The sequence below is a fragment of the Pipistrellus hanaki genome (genome assembly GCF_964339955.1).
Source record: "Pipistrellus hanaki genome assembly, chromosome: 7".
NCBI lineage: Eukaryota > Metazoa > Chordata > Mammalia > Chiroptera > Vespertilionidae > Pipistrellus > Pipistrellus hanaki.
In genome coordinates, this window is record NC_140509.1 from 40,635,513 (window position 1) to 40,659,811 (window position 24,299).

General features: G+C 36.7%; 1 protein-coding gene across 4 annotated transcripts in view; it reads left to right on the forward strand.

The window, feature by feature from the left end:
• The window catches only part of ORC3 (origin recognition complex subunit 3), a 51,595-nt gene that overhangs the window by 22,257 nt on the left and 5,039 nt on the right, over positions 1–24,299 (forward strand). For 3 of the 4 annotated variants that reach the window (XM_084890728.1, XM_084890730.1, XM_084890731.1), the window contains exons 10-17: positions 696–829; positions 1,520–1,583; positions 4,301–4,417; positions 6,502–6,581; positions 14,586–14,719; positions 17,510–17,589; positions 18,694–18,794; positions 23,067–23,208. In XM_084890728.1, the coding sequence (XP_084746854.1) occupies positions 696–829; positions 1,520–1,583; positions 4,301–4,417; positions 6,502–6,581; positions 14,586–14,719; positions 17,510–17,589; positions 18,694–18,794; positions 23,067–23,208 (852 nt within the window). The remainder of the gene's footprint in view (positions 1–695; positions 830–1,519; positions 1,584–4,300; positions 4,418–6,501; positions 6,582–14,585; positions 14,720–17,509; positions 17,590–18,693; positions 18,795–23,066; positions 23,209–24,299) is intronic. The other variant, XM_084890729.1, reaches the window with a different exon arrangement.

The following is a 24,299-nucleotide window of genomic DNA, read 5'->3' on the forward strand; positions in this document are numbered from 1 at the left end:
CCAGTATCTGGACAAAAGCAAACTGGTCAATAGACTCAATGTTTTTAATATTTGGAGAGTTTTACGAGCTATATCTTACCAGTTATGGCAGAATCTGGAAAATCATTCAGCCTTATACTGTGACAACTATAGCATTCTAGCTACTAGATTACTCGTATCTCAGATACTCTGCTGTTTTCCTCCATGAAGTAAAAGTGAATTTAAAAAGATACATTTTCTTTAGCCATCCTCATTTTTCATTATTATTTTTATGAAAAAAGAATAAGCAAAACTTCTACCATTGTAACATTTTTATTTATTTAGCAGACCAGTTTTTACATTGATTTTAGATTGGTATTTTTTTATGAGTTTTGGGACATTGATTAGAACCTTGGGTTTCATCCCTACAACATTTACTGTACTGTTATTTTAAGTGAGTTGCTTCTGCAAATAGCTAATTTATCTATTTGTATTAGTTTATTTAGTTTATACTTCTGAGATTATAATGTTCTGACCTTGTCCACAAAATGAAAACCTTAAAATATTGAAGGTATTAACCATTTATGTATTTTTTGCAGTGTTATTGTGATATTAAGTATATTTTGTGTCATAAATACTTCTGCTGTTTAAAAAACAACTAAAAATTGAGCAGGCATAGGGCAAAAGATTTACTGCCAAAATATAACAAATATGTTTAACCTTTATATTTTTTTCAGCTTTCTCTATTAGAGCATTTCTATTCCCAGCCCCTCAGTGTTCTGTGTTGTAATCTCCCAGAAGCCAAGAGAAGAATACATTTTTTATCAGATAATCAATGTGAAAACATCCGACGTCTTCCATCATTTAGGAGGTAAAAAAAAAAAAAAAAAAGTGCATATTTAACATGTCTTATGATAGAGTTTGGGCCAAAATAAGGGATCTCAGATGTAGTTATTTTTTAAGATGAAAAAGGAAAAAGAAACTTAATTTTTTAAGATTTAAACCCTTCTGTTTTTGTTTTTTTTTTAAATATATTTTTATTGATTTCAAAGAGGAAGTGGGAGGGAGGGAGAGATAAACATCAGTGATAAGAGAGAATCATTGATTGGTTGCCTCCTGATGCCTCCTACTGGGGATGGAGCCCACACCCGGCATGTGCTCTACTGGAAATCAAACCGTGACCTCTTGGTTCATAGATTGATGCTCAACCATTGAGCAACACTGGTTGTGTCCCTTCTGTTTTTAATTGTGAGATTTCTTTGTTGGGTTTGAAAATTTGGCATGAAGAAAAATATTTTTACGAGGGGACATAATTTACAGATTCTCCAGTAACTTTTTATAAATAGCATTTCCATTTCTGGAGTTTATGATTGGATCCCTAGGCTGTGAACTGCAGCTGACTTAAAGGGTTAAAAAATTAAACTATCATCTTGAATGTATTTTTGAGAAGAAATAAAAGGATGTGACCACCAATCTAGGTGGTTCTTTTCCCCCATATGCTATTCAAATACTTAGAAAGTTTAATTTTCTCTTTCTGTGTATGATATGGTAAACATTTTAGGTACGTGGAAAAGCAAGCTACAGAAAAGCAGGTTGCACTGTTGACTAATGAGAGATTTTTAAAGGTAGGAGTGGATGTATTTTATTCTCCTTGTTTTCTTAATGAAAATAAATATACACATAATATTTATTGAGTTAATTTTACAAAATATTTGTATATCTTAATATGCTTTGCAGAATGAAGTAGTCCTTGATAATCCTATAGAAATGTGACTATTCACGATGACACTAAGACTTTTTTTTTTTATTATTATTAACTAGAACATTAGGTTTCTCCTATGGTCTATTTTGAAAACACTTTTAGACTTTTAGATCTCAGATTTCTTCCCACATGACAGTTTTGGAATCTGCAGACAGTTTTATTTTTAAAGACTGTCATAAATACAAGCACATAGAAGCCATGCAGCTAGGAACCCATTGCTAAATGGGCATTGATTTGATACAGTGTCGTTATATATTGATAATATAATGCCAGGAAAGAAGTAATGAATTTAAAGTATTATGAATTAGCCATAAAATGAAGGGAATATCAAGAGAAGGAGTTTGATTTTATATCTTTTATGAATAAATAATACTTGGACATGGTACATCATTCACAAGGCAAAAGCAATATAGAGTGAAAAGTCTCCAACTGCCCTCTTTCCCTTCCTGGATATAGCCAGCATTACTAGTTTCTTACATATCATTCTAGAGATATTCTCTACATATATATATATATATATATATATATATATATATATATGTTTCCTCCCCTGTCTTACAGAAATAAGTATATTATATATACTACTAGAGGCCCAGTGCATGATATTCATGTACTCAGGGGTGGTGGGGAGGGAGTCCCTCAGCCTGGCCTGCACCCTCTAGCAGTTCGGGAGCCCTCAGAGCGGGGGCCACTCTGCTCATCCTGGCCCTGCTGTGCCTGCTGCCATCACATTTATAATAATAAAATATTCAAAGATACTTTTACTCTACACTATTTATGTATTTGTTCATGAAATAAATTAGTAATAATTTTTCCTGGCTGGTTAAATCATTATAATTTTCTTTTAATGCATAGATTTAACTGAAGATAGATAAATTATTTGTTATTATAGTTAAACAACTATAGATTTTAAATGAAATAGCAGGAGAAGTAACTGAATATACTTTTACCATGTTATGCCCCATAGTCTTGCTTTAGTAATTAAGCCTTCTTTTTTTTCTTCTTCTTCTTCTCAACTTTAAAACTTTCATTTAGGAAACTATATTTCATGAAAAATTGAGAATTCAAAAGAGCCTGAAACAGAACTTTCAAATTTACTATAATTGCTTGTGCCTGAAATTTAAGACTGTGGCCTCATCTTATTTGCATAATTATCATCATTATCTGATCATAACAAACTCTAGGACTTGAAATAATGAAAAGGTTTTTTTAAATAATAAAAATTCCTTTCCATGAGCAAATGTTTTGGGGAAATGGGGGAATATTAATAGCTTTTCCCAATTAGTTTTTATGCATTGCCACCACATAAGACAGACGTTTTTACTTCCCTTTGTAGTGATGGGGAAGTCACAAAGTGATGAAGTAAGTTGCCTATCTAAAGTGTCACAGTTAGCAAATGGAAGATCTGGCCTTAATGTCAAAGCCCACACACTTTCTGTGACACTTAATTGAAGAGTTAGTATAAGCTGAGGAGCAGGTGCCTAGGGTTCTTTATTAGTGTTTGAAAAATCTGAAATGGGGTTTTCAAATATCTCTCTTATACTCCAGGGCACATTTCCTGAGTGTGCAATGTTGCCCATGCTGTGTAAAGCATTTCTTTTCTCTCCTCATACAAGTAAATTACGGAAAGATGTTATTCAGTTCTACTGTAGCACCCAGTTATTTGTATATATAGTTACTCCACAAAGTAGTAGTATTGGGTAGTGCAAGTAGCATCAAGTATGACTTTATTCAGTAATATATTCTTTTTCTATGGAATGCTTCTTTTTTAAAGCTATTTAAGCATTCATCAAGGGAAGCAATTGTTGCCTTTATGCAATTTCTATGTTATAGTTCACAGCAGCCATTTTCATTCTTTTTTTATCTAATGGAATTAAACTAAAACAATAACTAAAATTCTGTAGCGCCCCAAAAAATACATTTTTTGCTGACCTGACAAAAAAAGGTATGATTTTGATTCACACTGGATGGCTGTTGTGTTGGCTGTTATTATTTTTCTTATTTGACAGTCTAAGGGAAAAGAGTTGCTGACTAAATAGGTATTGCCTGTTTTAAAAATTCTTGCAGCAAAAACTGCTGGTTGACAGTAAACATAGAATTAAAATATGCTCTCTCAGTTGGTGGTTAATGTACTGGTGTACTGATGATAGGAGACCTAGATTTTTGATTTACCAACTAATTCAAATACTGGGAAGAAAAACATTTTGATATTAAAGGCTTTTTTTTTTTTTTTTTTTTTTTAATTTGCCCTAGGCTTTCAGTTTTTTTTAATTTTTTTTTTTATTTGCCCTAGAGTTTAGGAAAATATCTCAGATTTGCTGCTTTTTAGATTTGTTTTAATTTATTGATACCTGAAGTGTTTGTTTCTGTATGGTTGATTGTTAAAATTAATGGGTATCTGCAAGATATTCCCGAAAAAAAGCCAGCCCAGTAGTTAAAGTCCTTTATTTGACTTCTCAGAAGAGAAAACAAGTCTGAAAAGCAGATCATAATTCTCTTAGAAAATGTTAAGCAGTCATGAAAATATGAGGCCTGAAAAACTCTTACTGACTTACATATGTATTCTGTGATTTTTTTTAGGAGGAGACACAATCATTACTAGAAAGCCTGCATGTGTACCATACAAATTACTTTCTGGTTTTAAGATGTCTTCATCAGTTCACATCTTCTCTTCCCAAGTACCCATTGGGTCGACAGGTAACCAAAATTTCCTCATTTGGAATCTATGAAGTCATAATATTGGTTAGTTTCTTGCTTTGGTTTCAGTAGCATTCAGACATCAGAATTTGAAATGGATTCAAATTTTGCAGTGAGTGCACAATCTAAATCCATTCCAGCTGTACCCATTACTGGTAATTGAAACAATATTTTTTACTTTGATGGCCACAACTAGAAATGACCACATCCATCCCAATGATGCTATTTCTTCTACAATGTATTTGTGCTATGGCATTTCAGCTTTCTCTCTTTAACACTTTACATCACTTAAACAGGTGACTCTCCACCTTAGTGAAATGGAAAAATTCTGTTTGAGAATGCTTAATGGTTAACCTTGCATTGTACTAAGAACTAAAAGGGAACTAGTATTTCTCCCTGAAAATTTACCTTCTGCTGGCCTTTGTGTCATATGAACCATCTGTAGGATTTTAATGGAAGAATTTTATATTCTTAAATCTTTGCACCTATCTTAAAGGTTTAGAGAATAAATATGTAAAAAATGACTTGTTGCCCTGGCTGGTTTGGCTCAGTAGATGGAGTGTTGGCCTGCAGACTGAAGGGTACTGGGTTCGATTCCAGTTGGGCACACATGCCTGGGTTGCAGGCTCGATCCCCAGTGGGGGGGGTCTGCAGGAGGCAGCCCATCAATGATTCTTATCATTGCTTTTTCTAACTCTCCCTCTCCATTCTTCTCTGAAATGAATAAAAATATTTTTTTAAAAATAACTTGTTTATAAAATGATTTCTGCTATTAAGCCTTTTATAATTAATCAGGATCATTTTTATGATTTTTGTGTTGCAAAGTGACCAGTGATTAGCAGTCAATTCCAATATAGTTTCATTTTCCTTAATGCAGATTATCCTAACTAATAAAAGAGTAATATGCAAATTAACCATTACTCCACTCAAGCCATGCCCCAAGCCACACCCATCAGGCAATCAGAGTGAGTATGCAAATTAACCCCAACCAAGATGGCTGCAGCCACAGCTAGCAGTTGAGAGGCTTGGGTTTCCCTAGCAATGGAAGCCAAGCTTTCCACACACCTTGGCTGGCCTAGGCCTCCACTCAAGGATGTAAAGTTTTAATTATAAAAGATACATGAACCCCAACAGAAATGGCTAATGGCCACAGAGAGAGCAGGGGGCTTGGCTCTGCTCCAGGCAACAAAGTTTCAATTGTAGAAGGTAAATAAACCCCAGATACCAGAGCCTCTACTTGGGTCGCTGGGGGTTGTGGCTGGCCTGCAAACTACCACAGGCCCCTTGCTCAGGCCATCCCACGCCCCAAGGGAATCCTCACCCTGATCTGGGACACCCTTCAGGGCCAACCAGCTGGCCCCCACCCGTGCACCAGGCCTCTATACTTTCTAATAAAAGAGTAATATGCAGATTGACCATCACTCCAACACACAAGATGGCTGCCCCCATGTGGTCAAAGATCCTGCCCCCATGTGGACACAAGATGGCCAGCAGGGGAGGGCAGTTGAGAGGGACCAGGTCTGCAAAGGAGGGCAGTTGGATGTGATCAACCCTGTAGGGGAGGGCAGTTAGGGGTGGCCTGGCCGGCAGAGAAGGGAAGTTGGGGGCAAACAAGCTGGCAGGGGAGCAGTTAGACATCAATCAGGTGGCATGGGAGTGGTTAGGAGGTGATCACACTGGCAGGCAGAAGCAGTTATGGGCAATCAGAAAGGCAGGCAGGCGAGCAGTTGGGAGCTAGCAGTCCTGGATTGTGAGAGGGATGTCCAACTGATCGTTTAGACCCCACTGGAATCGGGTCTAACTGGGCAGCTTAACATCCCTCGAGGGGTCCCAGATTGGAGAGGGTGCAGGCTGGGCTGAGGGACACCCCCTCCACTCCATGCACGAATTTCATGCACCAGGCCTCTAGTGTTCTTTTAAAGACTAATCCATGTGATCCATGCCGGTTTTGTTGTCATCTAAAGAAAATGATTGTTTTTAGTAAGCCTAATTTTTTGACCATTTATGTGGATTTTGTCAAACTAGTAGTATGTCAACTTAATACATCACTTTTGGTTCCTCATAAGTGTGCTGTTCACTTACAGATCAGAGAGCTGTACTGCACATGTTTAGAAAAAAACATATGGGATTCAGAGGAGTATGCATCGGCCTTGCAGCTGCTGAGGTAGTTTTTTATTGTTTTTTGTTTTAGTCTGCTCTAAGCCTGCCAATATGTAACATCTTCCTCCAGACCTCTGCCTGCCAAGCAGTTTTATAAGTAGCCGTGTGTGTCTAATATTTATATCTATCTTGAATTTATGTTTGTAGTTTACGGTATTTTTAATGTAGCAACTATCCATTTTATTGCTGGTGTTATTTTGTTTTTAAGTGTGATTTTTAAAGTAAAACAAGTATTTGTTTAGTTAAATAGTAACACTATACCAGTGTCCAGCTTGACTTCATGGCAGGGAAGGTAGTCCTGGAAAGTGAGCTCCCCATGGCCCTTCACTGCTTGAGTGGAGGAGCAGCATCAGTAGGTGAAATGCATCCTGTGAAGGAGGTCATTGCTGACCTCGATGAGGAGCAACCACGAGTAGGCAGTGGCTTTGTTGCTTTTCCCCACTTGAGCTGGCCCTGTTCACATCAACATTGGGTAATTCATGAATTGTTTATCTAGTATTACATGAATAAGTAAGATATATTGTGGAGTAATTATCATCAAAGATCAGCTACCATCTCTGACAAATGCATCTTTTTAAGTTATAATCATTGTTTTCCTTGACTTTATATGTATGGTGATTCTTTAGTCTTCCATAAAAATAGTGACCACTTGGACAGTGAGAAAAGGAAAATCAGGTGTGAGTTAAGTTTCTGCACACAGTCTTATAATTTTCCTTGGTGGATATAAATGGTTATATAAAAATATAAAGAAGTCTGAAAACTGAATATTTATTAAGTTTTGGCTTCCTGTGGGCCCACAAGAAAAGAACAGATGGGCACAGTAGGAGGAAAATTCACATTGACAACACTTTAAGTCCAGAGACTTAATAATACAAGTGTTTAGTGATCTAACAGGTGCAGTTTAAGATGGAAACTAATTTTATGCTATTTGGAAAAATAACTCCCCATGGAAACTAGGTTGCTACTGAAAAACTGTATTTTATTTTATTTTTTTTAAATGCCAGTAAGAGATTTCTATGTAATTATATGCTTCAAATGAAATATTTCTGAGGCTTCTTTTATTTTCTATTAAAGTTAACATACCTATCTCAAACACCCAGTTGATTTTTGCTAGATTTCCTCTTCAACCTTTATGATAAGTGATTGTCTTCCTTCTCCAGTTTAGTATTTCCAAACTCATAGATTCCGTTGTTAGGGAAGGACTTGTTCTTTTTTTTCTGGCCTGGTAATCTTGGGGTACAAGTCAAGGATCATGAATACCAATTCCAAACTAGAGTAAGGAAACATGAATAATAAATGTAATATAACAGTGGTAACCACCCTGTGTGAAAGCTTGTAGTGTGCCAGGCACTGCATTATGTACTTTCAGTACATTTTCCAGTTCAGTACTCAAGTATTAGTAGTATATACTATTTGCCACACTTTATAGCTGAGAAAACTGAAGCACAGATAGTGTTTCAGTGATTTGTCAGATTCTCTTAACTGTTGATGGAACCAGATTCTAATCCAGGCTTCACTTTGAAGCTGTTGTACTTATGGATTTAGGGGTTTCATAAAGCAGAAACAATAGAACGCAAAGTTTTAGTCATTTTGCTAAGCTGAGGTCAGAAACATAGGAATGTAAAAGGCACTAAGATCAAATAAAGCAACTACAGAAAGGACCAGCAAGAGTGGGCATTACAAAAGAGAAGGAACCTGGGAACCTCTGGACTGGATTTCTTTCCCCCTTTGTACAGATTAGACATAGATAGGAAGTCAGAGATGCTTGTCAGTTTGGCATTCTACGTAATTAGGAATCATCTGAATTTAGCTAACTAGACATTCTTATTATCTGTCTTCAAACAATTCAAATAATGAAAGAAATTAAGAATAAAATTATCATTGAATGTTACTTTGGAAAGAAAAACTAAGGTACTGTTAGAACCATAGTCTAGTAACATTCCCAATTTGAATTGTTTTCTTAAGTATCTTTTCTTGAAAAGTCTCTGTTATCTGGAAAGTCACATGCTAAAGTAACCATAGATCTACTTGATGAAATATTTCCTGACCCTTAAAAAGTACATAATTCTTTTTTTAAAAAATGTTTTTATTGATTTGAGAGAGGAAGGGAGGAACAGGGGAGAGAAAGGAAGAGAAAAAAAGATTGATTTGTTCTACTTACTTATGCATTTATTGGTTGACCATTGTACGTGCCCTAACTTGGGATTGAACCCCAGCCTTGATGTATCAACACAATGATCTAACCAACTGAAAAAGTTCTTTTGTAGAAACACAAAATACCCCTAGTTGCCAAAACAATCTTAAGAAAGAAGAATGTAAAAAAAAAAAAGAAAGAAAGAAAGAGTAGGTGGAGACATCATGCTTCCTGATTTCAAACTATATTACAAAACTATAGTAATAAAAAACAGTATGGTATTGTCATAAAAACACATCGATGGAACATAATAGAGAACCCAGAAATAAACTCACAGATACTTGGGCAATTAATTAATGACAAAAGATCCAAGAAAATGCAATGAGGAAAGAAGAGTCTTCAATAAATGGTGTTGGGAAGCTTGGACAGATATATGTAAAAGAATGAGGCCAGACCACTATCTTATACTTCACAAAATCAACTCAAAATTGATTAAAGACTTGAACGTGAGACCTGAAAACATAAAACTGGAAGAAAACATAATCGGTAAATAAGCTTTTTGACATTGATCTTGGCAACGATTTTTGGGGAACGATCTGTAGAATTTTATATCACAGTTATTTTAAAAATTTATGCAACAGGTGTGTGTGTGGGGAGCATGCAAGTATGCTTTAATAATATTTCATAATTTGATATGAATACATGGTTCTGCATGTCTTTCGTAACTTCTATCTGAGTCAACTTTTGGATCATGAAAACCACATACCGTACAGTATATGAATTGGTTAATTTTTTAATCAACCACATCCAATTATATAAGGACATATTTAGGTTAAAATGCCATTTGGGAACAGGAAGTGGTACAAATGATGCCATCTCAGCAGTGAGATAGGAAGTTCAGTGGCTTTTTCTGTTCAGCTATGAAAGACCTTAAGATGAAAAAATTTACCTTCCTATTGGAGAGAATCTCTCAACAGCCATCTAGAAACTAAATACTAGATCAAGAATTTTTCAGACAGGTAATTCTAAAAACCTTGCTTCAATAATAAGGTAAAGCTAAGTCACAGTCCTCAACTTAGAGGAAGGCGATGGATCAACTGTGCCCTCACATTAGGAGTGATGGATTACTATGGCAACAATTCTTGAATTGGGATAATGAAAATGTGCCCCTTTTTAGGGAATTTATTCTGCCCACGACCCCATCAATTGGGATTTACTATCTATACTTACTTCATTTTATTTCAAATAAGGAATTTAAAGCCAGAAACATTGAGTGACTTTTTTTTGCAGTTAGCAGAGCTAGAATTTAAATCTGAATTTTCAAAGTTCAGTCTGTTTTTTAATCTTATTTTAATTATTTGAAAGGTGATGTAAAAGGAAATTTATTTGGGTTTGTGGCCAATAGTCCATGTTCAGAGCAGACCCACTTTTTGAAAATGAGCCAGTTGAGCAAGTTTCAGGGGACTCAATGTCCCTACCCCTCCTTCCCCCTCATGTCCTGATTCTAGTCATCTTGGCACAGACTGCAGACATAAATAAAAGAAGCCATAGTGTCTAGTCTGCTTATGCTGAGTGTAATTTTATGAATTTGTTGCAGAAACATTTAAAAATTGAAGTTGATTGATAGCTGAAGGAATTTATACTGAAACAAATTATTCTAATTTCTGAAGAAGGCTTCTGAGTGAAACAGTAATATAGCTTAGCTTTCATTGAGTTGAAAAAAAATTACTCAAGCCTGACTGGTTTGGCTCAGTGGATAGAGCATCAGCCTGCGGACTGAGGGTTCAATTCTGGTCAAGAGCATGTACCTTGGTTGCGGGCACATCCCCAACAGGGGATGTGCAGGAGGCAGCTAACTGATGTTTCTCTCTCATCGATGTTTCTAACTCTCTCCCTTTCCCTTCCTCTCTGTAAAAATCAATAAAATATATATTTTAAAAAAAATTACTCAAAAAACATTTGATCACTTTAGCTTACTTCAAAGAGACTAGCGATTTGGCATCTAAGTAATTATGCATTGTTTTCTGACTTTGCAAATCATCTTTAGATGATATTTAAAGATCTAGTTATGAAAAATGACACAGTTCTACAGTTTGCGATGCTTCCTAAATAGCAGTAATCTAACTTTTGATGATCTAGATTTATCCATGCAGAAGATACATGAGATTGCAGTATTAGCATCTAATTTCTTACATTTAGAGCAGGGATTGCCAGTTTTGAATTTGCATCACAGTGGGTCCTCCACAATTAATTGTATACTAGTGGTAAAGTTAGACAAACAGCTGAACTGTTGAAGTTCATTTTACAGGAAAACATGTTAAGAGTAATCTTTTTAGAGTAATGCTTTTCAGACTTTTGTATGCATAAGTATCAGCTGAGGTGTACTAAATATTAAATTTCTGCCCTTTCTCTCAAAATTCTGAGCTGGTTATTGGGAACGTCAGTGTGGTGGTCAGCAGCAACCTGAATTTAATAAGCACTCCACCACATTTGGACATATGGTCCAGGAACCACTTTGAGAAACACTGTTTTAGAAAATAAGGGAATAGGAGCCCTAGTCAGGTGGTTAAATTGGTTGGAGCATTGCCAAAAGATGGTGGGTTCAAATCCCAAACAGGGCATATACCCAAGTGGCAGGTTCGGTTCTCAGTTGGGCAATGTGCATCAGGCAGCTGATTGATGTTTCTCGCATCAGTGTTTCTCTCTCTCTCAACCCCCTTCCTCTCTTTCAAGTCAATTTAAAAAGAAATTGAGGAAGAAATGAAGCCATTAAAGGAAAAGATAAGTCTTAATTGTGGAGAAGTTGAGTGACTTTGGGCCATTGATCTCAAATTGATCTCTTAGTCCAAAACTGGAATAAAGTATTTAATTGCTAATAGTGAGCCATGGTGTTTGTTTTTTTTTTTATATATATCAATAAACAGGGAAAAAATCTGAATTTTTATTTTACTTTTTTTAAAATTAAAGTTAATGCCCACTACTACCTTTCTGCTAGTAAAATAAATAGGTAGCTAAGAAATAAAATGGAGTAAATGCTAAACAAACTTAGTTTGACAACTTATTTTTTCTTGTGAATTTAGCATTATACTTTTGTAGTTTTTTGTGTTTATTATGTTGAGCCATAGATGGCAAAGATGACCCTTGTTTTTACCTACATTGAATTTTGGCCAAGTGAGGGATTAAGGTAGACAAGTAGATAGGTAATTAAATACAGAGTAATAAGGGCTCTGATGGGTGAGGTTTTGTGTGCTGAGGAACTAATACACTGTACAGTTAACTTTCATTTGGAGGTTGAGCAGTTTCTTGGAGAAGTGGCATCTAAAATGAAATATTGAGGCTTACGAGGAATTACGTATGCATATTTTTATTTCACTTGTCATGATTATATATGATTGCTTTGTTGTGTTGTCTTTGAAGAAGATAATCTCTGAATGTATTTTTTTAAGCATTTTTGTTTGTTTTTCTTCTTGTCTTCATTGGTATATTTTCAGGTTTAATTTTTTGAATATTTTTCTAAGCAGTTTTATAATGGTGTGTTGAGAACCTGCGAGCTCTTTATTCAGATCTTTGCATTAGCCATGGATTGACTAATTTCTCCTTATAGTCTATTCTCAATCAGACGTTTATATAATCAGTACTTAACCAGAATTATTCTGCACAATGAAGCAGAATACTCCATTGCCCTGCAGGATGATTGCTTTTAATGATTGCTAAAGGATTCTCTTTCTGTCTCAGTTAAGGAAACATTTTTTATGGCAACCTATAAAATTTTTAACTCAGTAAGTATCACAAGCCTTTTTTGAACCATTTACTTGATGGTGATATAATCACTTAATCAAGTTGGCTAAAGATAAATACAATAGCTCATTTTCCACATTAATATGATCTATCCTAGATGTCTTTTTTCCTTTCTCTTCAAAGTAATCTAGTGTGATGGCTTTTACACTTTTAAATTTAATTATTTTCAGGTTTTTAAAAATATATATTTTATTGATTTTTTACAGAGAGGAAGGGAGAGGGATAGAGAGTTAGGAACATGGATGAGAGAGAAACATCGATCAGCCGCCTCCCGCACACCCCATACTGGGGATGTGCTCGCAACCAAGGCACATGCTCTTGACTGGAATTGAACTGAGACCCTTCAGTCCTCAGGCCGACACTCTATACTAAGCCAAACCCGTTAGGGCTTCTTTTCATTTTTATCCTATTTCTTTGAAAGCAATGTGCTAGATGGAATCCACCAAAATTTGAAAGCATTGTCACACTATCTTCAATTCCTCTCCTTCCGTCTCTCTTTAACTTACTTGTTTTTTGCACAACTACCTTGATCAAGGTCAACAGTGACTTCCAAATACCTAAATGTAATGTTCTATTCTCCAACTTCATTTGCATTTTTAAACTATTATCAGCATTTAACATAGTTCACCACTTTTTTTTTTTTTTAACCTCATCTGAGGATATATTTTCATTGATTTTTAGAGGGGTGTCATGGAGAGAAAGAAACATCAATCAGTTGCTTCCTGTACACACCCCAAGTAGGGGCAAGAGGGAGGATGTAATCTGAAACCCAGGTGTGTGCCCTGGCTCAGAATTGAACCCTAGACCTTGGTGGATGGGAGGACACGCCTATCAGCTGAGCTACACTGACCAGAGCTGAAGAGATTTTATACGTTTTCTTAAAATTAAGAAAAGTTTGCCTTTTGTCCATACCTACCAGTTTCTTTATTTATTGGTTTGGTTGTATGATATTTTTTGTTTTTCAGTCTGCATTTAAAGTTGAAGTAAACCAGGTTAATTTTTTCAGTAGTCATAATCTAGTTAGATTTGTATTTTCCTCCTAACTTAGTAATATTAGTATTTTTTTCCCATTTTTTATTATGGAAAATGTCAAGCATGAGAGAATTATCTTGCAAAATAGCACACATTCTGGATTTGTCTGATTGTTTCTTCATGATTAATATAAGAACTTTTAATCATTGTAGTCTTCATAATTCAGGACTGTTTGCTGAGAATAACTTGTATTCTTATGTCATAGCGCTTAACATTACTAATATTTACCTGATTCCATTTCATTCTGTTACTGAATATGATCTTAGTGGAGAGATACTATAAGTAATGGCTCTGAGAACAGGATCTTAATTTGAGAATATCTGTGTTCTCTCTCCATTCCTAACAAATATTTCCAATATGGCCTTAAATGAGTTACACAACTCTTCTGCTTGTTACAAAACAAGCAGAATGCCCTATGTTATTTAAAGTTAAGTAGATTTCCTGACTGAAGTTTATAATGCCCATAAAAGATATAAAGCATAGCTAAAGAGTAATTAGAAAAATTATTGTGATAGTCTTTTGGTCCTTCCAAGCAAGCTTTCTTTTAACACAAGTGTTATTTCCTTGGCAAACATTTCATGTCTCATACTGACATTTATATCTGAAGTGAAGGGAAACCTTCAATGCCTACTGTATAGTAAGCACTGTGCTAGATTCTTCAAATATATCTTCTGATTTAGTTTTTAAGCCTCCATTCTAAGCTGTGAAATAGGTGAGTCCCTGTTTCATTTTATAGACAGGGAAACCAGGGATCAGAGGTGTTTAGTAATTTGTTATATATTACAGACATAGTAAGTGCCAGAGCCAGACTATGAACCTAGATGTTTGTAAGCTTTCTAAGCTGAGCTTCATCATGAGAATTCTTCTGAATACTTCTGAATGTCATACATATTGAGGAAAATCTCTCCAACAAATGTTGGTAGCTACTAATGAAGAAATTGTACCATCTTCTTCTGATCAGAATCATTTCATATGTAGATAATATTTTTTAACCTCATTAATGTTCCAGTTAGATTACATCTCCTGTCACTGATTCTATTCTAGAATGTTGGCAAAGGATGAACTGATGACCATCCTTCAGAAGTGTTTCAGCGTTTTAAACTCCTCTTCTGAAAAGCAGCTTGGCAGCACAGCAAAGAGGATAGAGGAGCTCCTGGCCCAGCTTCAGAGCCTTGATGGTGAGAAGATGATATTCTGCCAATTTTACTGGCTGTGGAAGTCATGTAACTAAAACGACATGGAAAACCCCACATTCGGCTGTACTGAGAGATGAAGGCATAAAGTAGTTCATTATCAGTCAGCATACCAAGGCTCAGAATATTACATATTGATAATTACAAACAGGTCAAATGGTTATCTTCCAGCTTTGGTTTAAGCAATGAAAGGCATCAAATGGGCAGAAAAATAGAAACATTCTTTCTGCAGATGGACAATTTGGAGGAATTAACTTTAAAAAAAAAGGTGGGGGAGGGACAAACATTAAGATTGATGAAATTAGCAGGGCATCATAATTAAGGACTCCTTTTAGATTTTTTTAAAGCATTCCATCAAGCCCTTTATAGATTTCAAAAACACTCGTAAGTCATTAGTAAGCCTGAAAAATTAATAGTTCTGTCACGGCAGTGAGGCTCATTTGGTGTGCTGATTACCAAAATGTGCATGAGGTCTGCTTTAATCAGCTTACAAGAGTCTGAATCTTTCAGTGAAAATGAACGGAGGCAGCCTGCCATTTCTGTGTGGAGGGTTACAGTTCCCTTATTTTCATGCCCCCCATCTGACCATATTTGAATTTGCCAGATGCCGGGGTGGCCTGGTTGTGTACAAGTAGCCATGTTCTGTTCTCTGATGTTCTAGGACTTCTTGTTCTTATGGGCATCCCAGAATGGGATTAATTCTCATGGGCTGTTCTCTTGCTCTGTCGCTAGCACCAAAGTATGGAATTCTTTTGGTAAAGCAGACAAATAAGTATGCATCTTTTACTTTTCCCTATTCAGGAAAATTTTAATGGAGCTTGGGGGGAAGAGACAGCTTGGTAGACAATGTATAAGCACTTAGATTACACATGAATTAGTGAAAATATTTTACTTGGAATGCCCATTGTAATTCTTCCTGTTTGGCAAGTGTTTCTTTGTCTTGTAAAGCTTTTAGATTTAAGGAAACCCTTTTGCTTATATCCCTCACCAGAGGAATGCATAGTTAATGGAAGGTGAAAGAGCAAGTGGCAGGAACAGGCAAAAGGAAGAAGTATCCCACAAGACTAAGGGGTGGGTTCCCTCCAGGTTATGGGTGGGCATGAGCCTAACTATGTTTCAAAATGGCTGTAATTGGTAATTGTGGAGATCAAGTCCAGCTATATACAGAATCTATTCCCACAGCCAGCTAGCTCCCAGACCAGTACCTCCCTCTCTTAATCACCAGCTCACTGTTCTTTTCTCACCGATTTACACTTTAAATGCCCCCGAATTATAGTCACTGGGACAGTGAAGGTCCACTTTAAGGACATAAATAGGGTAAAAGACTTAGGAGAATTTAAGATAAATTTGGTAAATTTCAGTCTTTTACAAAATTGGACTAAGCCCTACTTGGTTTGGCTCAGTGGAGAGAGCATCAGCCTGCAGACTGAAAGGTCCTGGGTTTGATTCTGGTCAAGGGCACATGCCCAGGTTGCTGGTGTGTCTCCAGTAGGAAGCGTGCAGGAGGCAGCCGATCAATGATTTCCTCTCATCATTGATGTTCTGTCTCTCCCTTTCCCTTCTTCTCTGAAATCAATAAAAATATAAAATAAATAAACCCCCAAATTTGGACTCAGATTTTTGTCAAATGAAACTGCATATATAATTTTAATTAGAGTTCATGTAACATAAACTAATGAACAAATTCTATGATGTGCTAATACTACATGAAGTAATGTACCTTAGTGGGAAGAAGGAGATTAAGATGATCAATAGTATAAATAATAAAGAATTTTATAAGTTGAAGAAAAACTAGTGTCTGGAAGAAATGTTCGTAATTTCTCTGTTTCCAGTAGTGACACATTGTTAATAATAAAGTGACATTAAAACCCCCTACATTGGAAAACCAGAAATATTTGACTATATGCCATCTCTGGCTCCTTCACACTTATTATATATTACAGTCTGGTTTTAAAATTATATTTGGAGTGTTAAGTAGGTCAGAGTGTCATATTTATTTTTAAGAATCTGCTACATATTAATGAAATGGGACAAAGAATTTATCAGATATTTTAACCTTAAATTATATCTTTCTTGAACCAAGAATAATCCATAGCTAAAGGAAGTTTGTTCTTTGAGAACAAGATCGCTTCTCTAGTGCATCCTCCTGTCTCAGACTTGGTCTGGATGAGCCATGTGAGCGTGCAGTTCTAGCAGCTGCCTGGCCCGAGGAAGAGGGCAGACAGCCTCACCCCTCCAGAAGCACAGCTGCACCTCCGGCCAGATGTGGTTTACTGTGGCCTATGCTGAAGAGCAAAGGTGCACTTTGCGTTTTAGTAGATTATGTCACAACTTTTACACACCCTCTTTATCACTTTAACAGCGTTTTGTCAAAAATTGTACATTGCAACATCAGGGCCAAACTTGCCAGTGTGTAGGTTTATGTGTGTAGGCATAGGCAAAGGAATACAGTTTAAATTTGTTTTTTAGAAGCTATTTATAATAGCACAAAGACTTGGCACTTCTTGCTGTTGATTTTTTTTTGAGGGGAGGGTATTTGTACTTTGTTTTCATTGTGGTCACATTTTAAACATTCAGTGGCCGGTTCAGGACTCCTCTGCAACATAAGTTATGTAATATTTATTGACCTTTAGCTTCTGGAAGAAATAATTTATCTGATGGACCCTTGATCCCCTGCCAGATGAAACTGTATTTCTCATGGAATAGTAGAAATGTTGGTTCTCTTGACTTGAGTGGATTTATCCCAGTTGCTGTATGTTGGTTTTGTATTAAAAGCAGAAGTCAAAGAGGAAGAGGATGCTTCCGGGTCACAGTCAAAGGGGCTTCAGAAGACAGACCTCTATCATCTTCAGAAGGTCAGGTCACTTTCTCCTTCCAGTGGCATCCTGTGATACTCCCTTTTCCCCAGTATGTACTCTAGTTGAGCTCTGCCTGGATATTTTTTATTTCCTTTTAAAATCACACCCAGGAACAAAGCAGACTTTATAATTCACTAATAAATGAAACATCCTATTTATCTCACTGCCAGCCTCATTCTCCATGTACACAGTCTGGAATCTACTAGTGAACATAGGTGGAAACTGTTCCTGTAGCCTCAGAAAGAAAATTAACTAGCAATAGAGAAAATGGGAACATAGTTGCAAAAAAGAATCCAATTATTTACCTGATGTATTTTGGTATTTCTGTGAGCCTACCTCATTAGTTTTAGATACTTTTCTTGTTTTTTTTTTTTTTTTTAATTTATAGTCATGTAGAGCAGAAATTGAACTATAGTTTTCCTGTTGTAATATTTTTTCAGGTAGTTCTGACTTTAGAATCTTGGTTGTTAGAATATAGAACCTTCTTTGTATAACATGATCTACATTTACCAAGTTATGATAAATGTAAAGTTAAATTTCAATCTAAGCAAAAGCAAATCTCATGGAATCTATTCTGTTAGTGTGGCTAAAGGGCAAGATTTTTTTTTTTTCCTTATAAGTCCTTTACTTAAATGAAGTAATGAGTTGTGGATAGTGAGCACTCTGCCATATAACTTAGTAACGAAGTAAACTGCCCTTTTCCTCTTTCCCTGAAAATTTACTCAATGTTTGAAGCAAAACGCTAGGAGGAGAGATTCTTTTCAGACCTTAAAATAAAAAAAGAACCCATTTTGATCTGGTTCTTTCTTGCACTTTCTGTCTTATGCAAAGGGCATCAGCTGCCTCTGAGTTTTCTTTCTCTGAATCACCAGTAAAGCTACTGTATTTTCCGGCGTATAAGACGACCACTGTGTTCTAGTAAAAAGCCTGCTCAGATTGGCCAGAGTCAGAGAGGCTGTCTATTAAAAAAAGAACTGGTGTTGCCTCGGAAGTGGGGGGTAATCTTATACAGCGAATATAGGCCTAAGCCTCTGTTTTAACTGTAAAATTAGGGGGTCGTCTTATACGCCGGAAAACACGGTATGTTTTTTTCATCCACAGTCATTATTGGAAATGAAGGAGTTAAGAAGAACAGGAAAGAAACAGACCAAGTTTGAAGTTCTGAGAGAAAAAGTTGTGAACTTCATTGACAGTCTGGTGAGGTAAGTGGTTGCTCTTAAGAGCTAAAAATCTAGCTATTTTCCCCAATAGCACTGATGTGATAGCGTCCATATCCATTTTTGGACACTTACCGCTAGATTAGGCTTTATGCTTTTCAGGTTCCTCCTTCCAGCTAAGAATTGTAATTTTGATAGTCTTTCCATCCTTATGAAGATGTGTAAACAAAATGACTTAGAGCATTCTTTTACAGCCAGTTCAAAAATTCAGGTTTAAATTTGATCTAGTTCATTAGGCTGGGATAGGAGGGGTGGCGATGGAAACAGAAAGCGTTTCTCCCCTCTCTGATAACACAGTATTTGCATTACACTTTATTCTTTCTCTATCTCTGCTAAGAGTATGCTGGACCTGGGCCAAGCCCCAGAGCAGACTAGCCGTAATGTCCTATTTATCCCGAGTAAAGAAAAGACTTCTAATTCTAGAGAATACCTGTGCAACTCATTATCAGCACTAAATTCATGGTAAACTTAGAAGTCTACCAGTCTTGCCTGCTTTTTAAAGATTATTCCTTTTTGGGAAACCCAGATCATTGCTATAGAAAAACAAGGCAAGTGAGAAAAAGAAAATGACTTCATAGTTAAAAAGTAGGAAAACAAACTGTTATTTATCATTGCTGATTATATTTTAATGGCAGTCTAACTCAATAGCCAGCTAGACACTGTATAGAATCAAGTACTAAAAATACTGCAGCTCAGTTATTGAAGACAGAGTGGTTTTCTGATAAATCACCTGACCTTCTTGAAAGTGAAAAGTTCCATTTTCTAGGACAATGTGGAGACAGAGTCATTGTTCCTAGTCATTGGGGAGAAATTACTGATGTCACGAAAGAGGTCCAAATGATCAACCAAGTATGACAAAGGCAGTTTACAGTGAGAGAAATGTGTCATATAAAAGTGATGCAGTGCAATGTTGAACTGACCTACAAGTCAGAAATGACCTTATAGAACTCGTTGAGTTAATCTTGCCCTGCTAGCTTCTCTGTTCTGATAGTTTCCAGCCCCAAGTTCCTGGCTCTTCGCTTTCACCAGGTTGTGACCATTGCAGTTGCTAAAAATAATTTTGCGATGAATTGTAGCATAATTTCTAAGCTGAATATCAGGTTCCTTTTTGAGTTCTCAGAAATCCCAAATTGTAGGCTCTGAAACCAGATAACCATTTTCCTAATATGTCTGACCTTTTACCTTTGAGTAGTTACTAAAATAAAACTGAACATGATTGAAATATGTTGTGAAATCACAAAATTTTCCTTACTAGGGTTGACTTTCTTTACCAAGATTGACCCTCCCAGGAGGAAAGAGATTAGGATCTGTAGCATATTAGAGCTTTTTAAAAGGGACCCGAGAAAGCATGAGGCAGCTAAAGCCCAGCGAGAGGCTGACTATGGAAAGTTCTAGGCCCCATATGATAACATCTGTCAAAAGGCCTTCTTCATTTTCCCATACTGTCACCAAGGATCAGTCACATTACAGATGTTCGAAAAGGGCTTGGAGTTCTGGAGAAATGTGGAGGAAGGTGATCTAGAGTTGTTCAAACAAGTGATATACTAACAGACCGTGAAATTTTGCTGAGCTGGAAATTAAAAGGAAGAGAGAAGCTGAAGAAATGCTTGAAAGGAAGTGACAAAGAGATTGAAGTTCAAAAAGCCAAATGCAAAAAGGAGTGGCTAGAAAAAGTTTGAGGAAGGTCAAGGTGGCCTTGTGGACATTTGGCAAACTTCGAAGCATATACCACGGGGAAGAAAAGAAAAATCGGAGCTTCCTGAAACCACTGAAAGTAAAAGTGAAACAGATTGAGTGGCCACCTGGGATCACAGCCACAGAACCTTCCCCCAGCTATCTACCCTCCTACTCTGAAGGACTCATTCTTTCCACCCCAAAGTATTTGGGGTGGAAATGGTAGGAAATAGTATTTGCTTTTTAGTCTACTTTTGTTCTCAGTTCAGTTTTATATCAGTCGGTAATTGTTTTGTACATTAAAATGAAGGTCTCTGTTTAAAAAGAAACCCTCCACACTCCCTACCCCTAGGCCAACCAAGATTGGAAGGTGCTACCATTGGTGCTGCCCTCTCTTCCCACAGTCTGTTACTTAATGTTTTGTACTTCACTGAATTGTGATAGTTAGAAACTTCATATGTAATTTGTGGAAATTGTCCAGTTAAATATTGCTTGAGGGAGGGGAAGAAGATAAATATAAGCAATAGTCTCCAAAAGGCAGGGTTCCCAGTGTACCAAGAGCCTTATTGAGACTACTGAGAGCAGAGTCTAAGTTAGTTTTCACCAAAATACAAGCTTCAACTTTTTAGCTCTTGATACTAAATGGTTCTATCAGTTCTCTTAAAAACACCTCTCTGATCTGAATCCAAAATGAGCATGGTAGATGTTATAGTGTCCGACTAATTGCCTATTTCTTCTCACAGCAAGTAAGTTGCAGAGGAATATTTTTGTGCCAATCTCCAGGTTTATATTTGTTGTTCACTTAATGTAGCCCAGTGGAAACAAAATATAAGCAAATATATTACCTTCGTTGGAGATACTTTGAGGATATTAAAAAACTTTTTTTTTTCCCTTAGGAAATCTAAACATTAAATATAAAGATGTTAAAAAGGGAGAGGATTACAAATGTGAGACTTATTTCTTTTCTGAAATTGACTCTGTCTGGTTGCCTTGTTAAACTTCCAGTCCTTATTACATAGCAGGGATGTCAATAGTCTTTAATGATTGGGTAGAAACAGCCTGAGGTTGGTGTAGGAAGAGTTTATGGTCAGAAATTATAAATGAGTAACCAGCCACCCAGGGTGGCATTCAGCATCACAGAAACCATTCCTGAGGCTACAGCTAAGTTAACTTAATCTTGAGTAAGATGTTAGCAGTACTTGAGGTACAGACTGCTGGTTGTCCTTAGGTCAAGTTACAAATCATACTCTTTGCAATTGGCTTTTATTCTGATTAACTGCAGATGTCTATAGAAGTGAACTGAGCTGGGAGCCAGGAGCTCTTGAGACAGGGAAGGAGAGACTGGGGAGTGATGTATATGGTTAATACCCTCTTCACTTCCTCTCCCTCCACTGACACACTGGTGAGCAGAGATAGTGGGATTTTCTGGGGAATGGTATCCTCTGCAGGAGGGAGAAAGCCAGGACTCCAGGATGAGGAGGATGATTTCCCTGGTAACTGGGCTGAGGTAAATGCGCTGCTTTCGCACATGGGAAAAGGAGCTGTTACAGTCTGTCATGTGGCCAAAATACTTCAAGGCTAGGACTGGACTGAGCCCCAGGAATCTTTCTGAAGGCATGCAAGTTCACTGAATTAGTGACTTATTATTACTCTGTCTTTGGGTAGTGTATATCAAAGCTTCTTCCCATTTGTTACCCTCTAGACCACCAAAGACCTATATCACTATCATGGTTGAGACCAACTGATGGGCTCATTATTCAAACTGAATTTTAAAGAAATTAGTTTAGAGAGAGAGGAAGGGACATGGAGAGAAACATCGATGTGAGAGAGAAACATTTATTTATTGCCTCCTGTATGCACTGCAATTGAAGGACAAACCCACAACATTTTAGTGCATGGGACAGTGTTCCAACCAACTGAGCCACATTGACTCAAACTGCATTTTTTAATGCTTCATTTTTTAAGTTCAGATTTAATTATGTTTATCATCTAGCTCATAAGAATCTCATTACACTTTTTAAATTTGCTTGCTTTTCAATACCCTGAAGCTTACATTTAACCTTTTCTGCCTTCTAAAGTAAAAAGTAATTCTAACAGAAAAAACTTTCAAGATATTGTTTCTATGAGAGATACCAAAAAGAATTTTGTAAACTCTCAATTCCAGGCACAAGGCCTGTTTAATATTTGCAAGAGTTAAGTGTTTGCTCTGGCAGGAATGAGGATATCTTGGTTTTCTAAACAATCTAAGAAAGTATACCTTAATACTTTAAGAAATTGTACTTGGAAGGTTTACAGCAGTAATGTAATTTATGTACATTTGTTCTTAAAGGTTTAAATCAGAACAAATATAGTTTCTTGTGCTCTGAAGAGTTCTGGAAGTTTTAAAAAATAATGGAATAGGTACAATTGTTTGTGAACCTGCACTGAATTTGATTTTTGGGTTTGTTTCATTTGTTTTTGGTTGTTGTTGATTTTGCCCATTCAGCAAATTGCTCAGTCTTCCCCCCAGAATTCACAAAAATGTTACATTGAAATTAAACCTGTGCTTACCTAAATGCTGATAGCTGACTTGGGCTGTTTCAGAGAGTACCTTCTGCCTCCCGAGACACAGCCTCTGTACGAGGCGGTGTACTTCACCGCCGCTCACACCCTTCACGAGCACCTCAATGCTGCTCCGCGCTTGGCCCTCCACACTGCACTCAACAACCCCTATTATTATCTCAAGGTAAGGAGCAGATTCACTCCTCTGGCAGTTTGGGTCAGACCCCGGGCAGTATTTATCACAAAAACATAAATTTACAGTTCCTAGTGACCAGTGTTAGTTGGCAGCTCAGAATTGGCACCTCTTTCAGACCTTTACAAATCCTTTAGACTTCAAAGGGTGTTTTCTAAGCCAGTGAAAATAATCAAGTCAACTAATGCTGCCAACATTGGATCATTGTAAATGTCTTCCCCTTCGTGTGATAAAATCATAAGATAGATACTAAAACTTGAGTAAAATGCTACTACTCTTGTGAAATGTTTCCTGTAATAACAGCAAAAAAAGGGCTCAAAGTGTATGGCCTACTAAAATTACTTAGAAATGCTCTGGGATTTCATCTTGGATTTTAAACCAAGGAACGATCTGTTCTGAGAGAGCATCTCCAGATGGCCAGAATCTGCCAGGAATAGACTCCTAAAACGAGACACATCTGATAGTTCTACAAAGTTGTTTATACTGAGAGTACAAGACAGATCAGGATCTTAAAAACTTTCTTATAGTGAGGTAAACTGGTCACTTTAAACATTTTAGTAAGCTATATTGCAATGTTATTAAATTAAGTTTTTAATAAGTTAACATTAAATTAGTTACCAAGTTGTCACTCAGTTTACATGTAGAAATCTTACCACAAAGGACACCTAAGAAGTGACTCCATGAAACCTATGAAGTGTCCTATTTACTAATTTCCTATTCCAAAGTGGCACACAGGCACGCTAAGCATTACAAGAGCAATCTTGAGTGGGAAGATATAAATGAGTGGTCTTCAGTGAGGGTGGGTAGTGGGGAGCTTGATTTCATATTCACAACACAAAATATCAAGTCATTTTATATAAAGCACACATTAAGTCTCTTACAAAATAATTGTGGCTAGTAGTAGGTCACAGAAAAGAACTGGTGTGATTTTAGCAGTCTTTGGGAATACCCTTCCTATATAATAAGAGTAATATGCAAATTGAACAATGGAACGACTGGTTACTCTGATGCTCACTGACCATCAGAGGGCAGATGCTTAATGCAGGAGCTGCCCCCTGGTGGTCAGTGTGCTCCCACAGGGA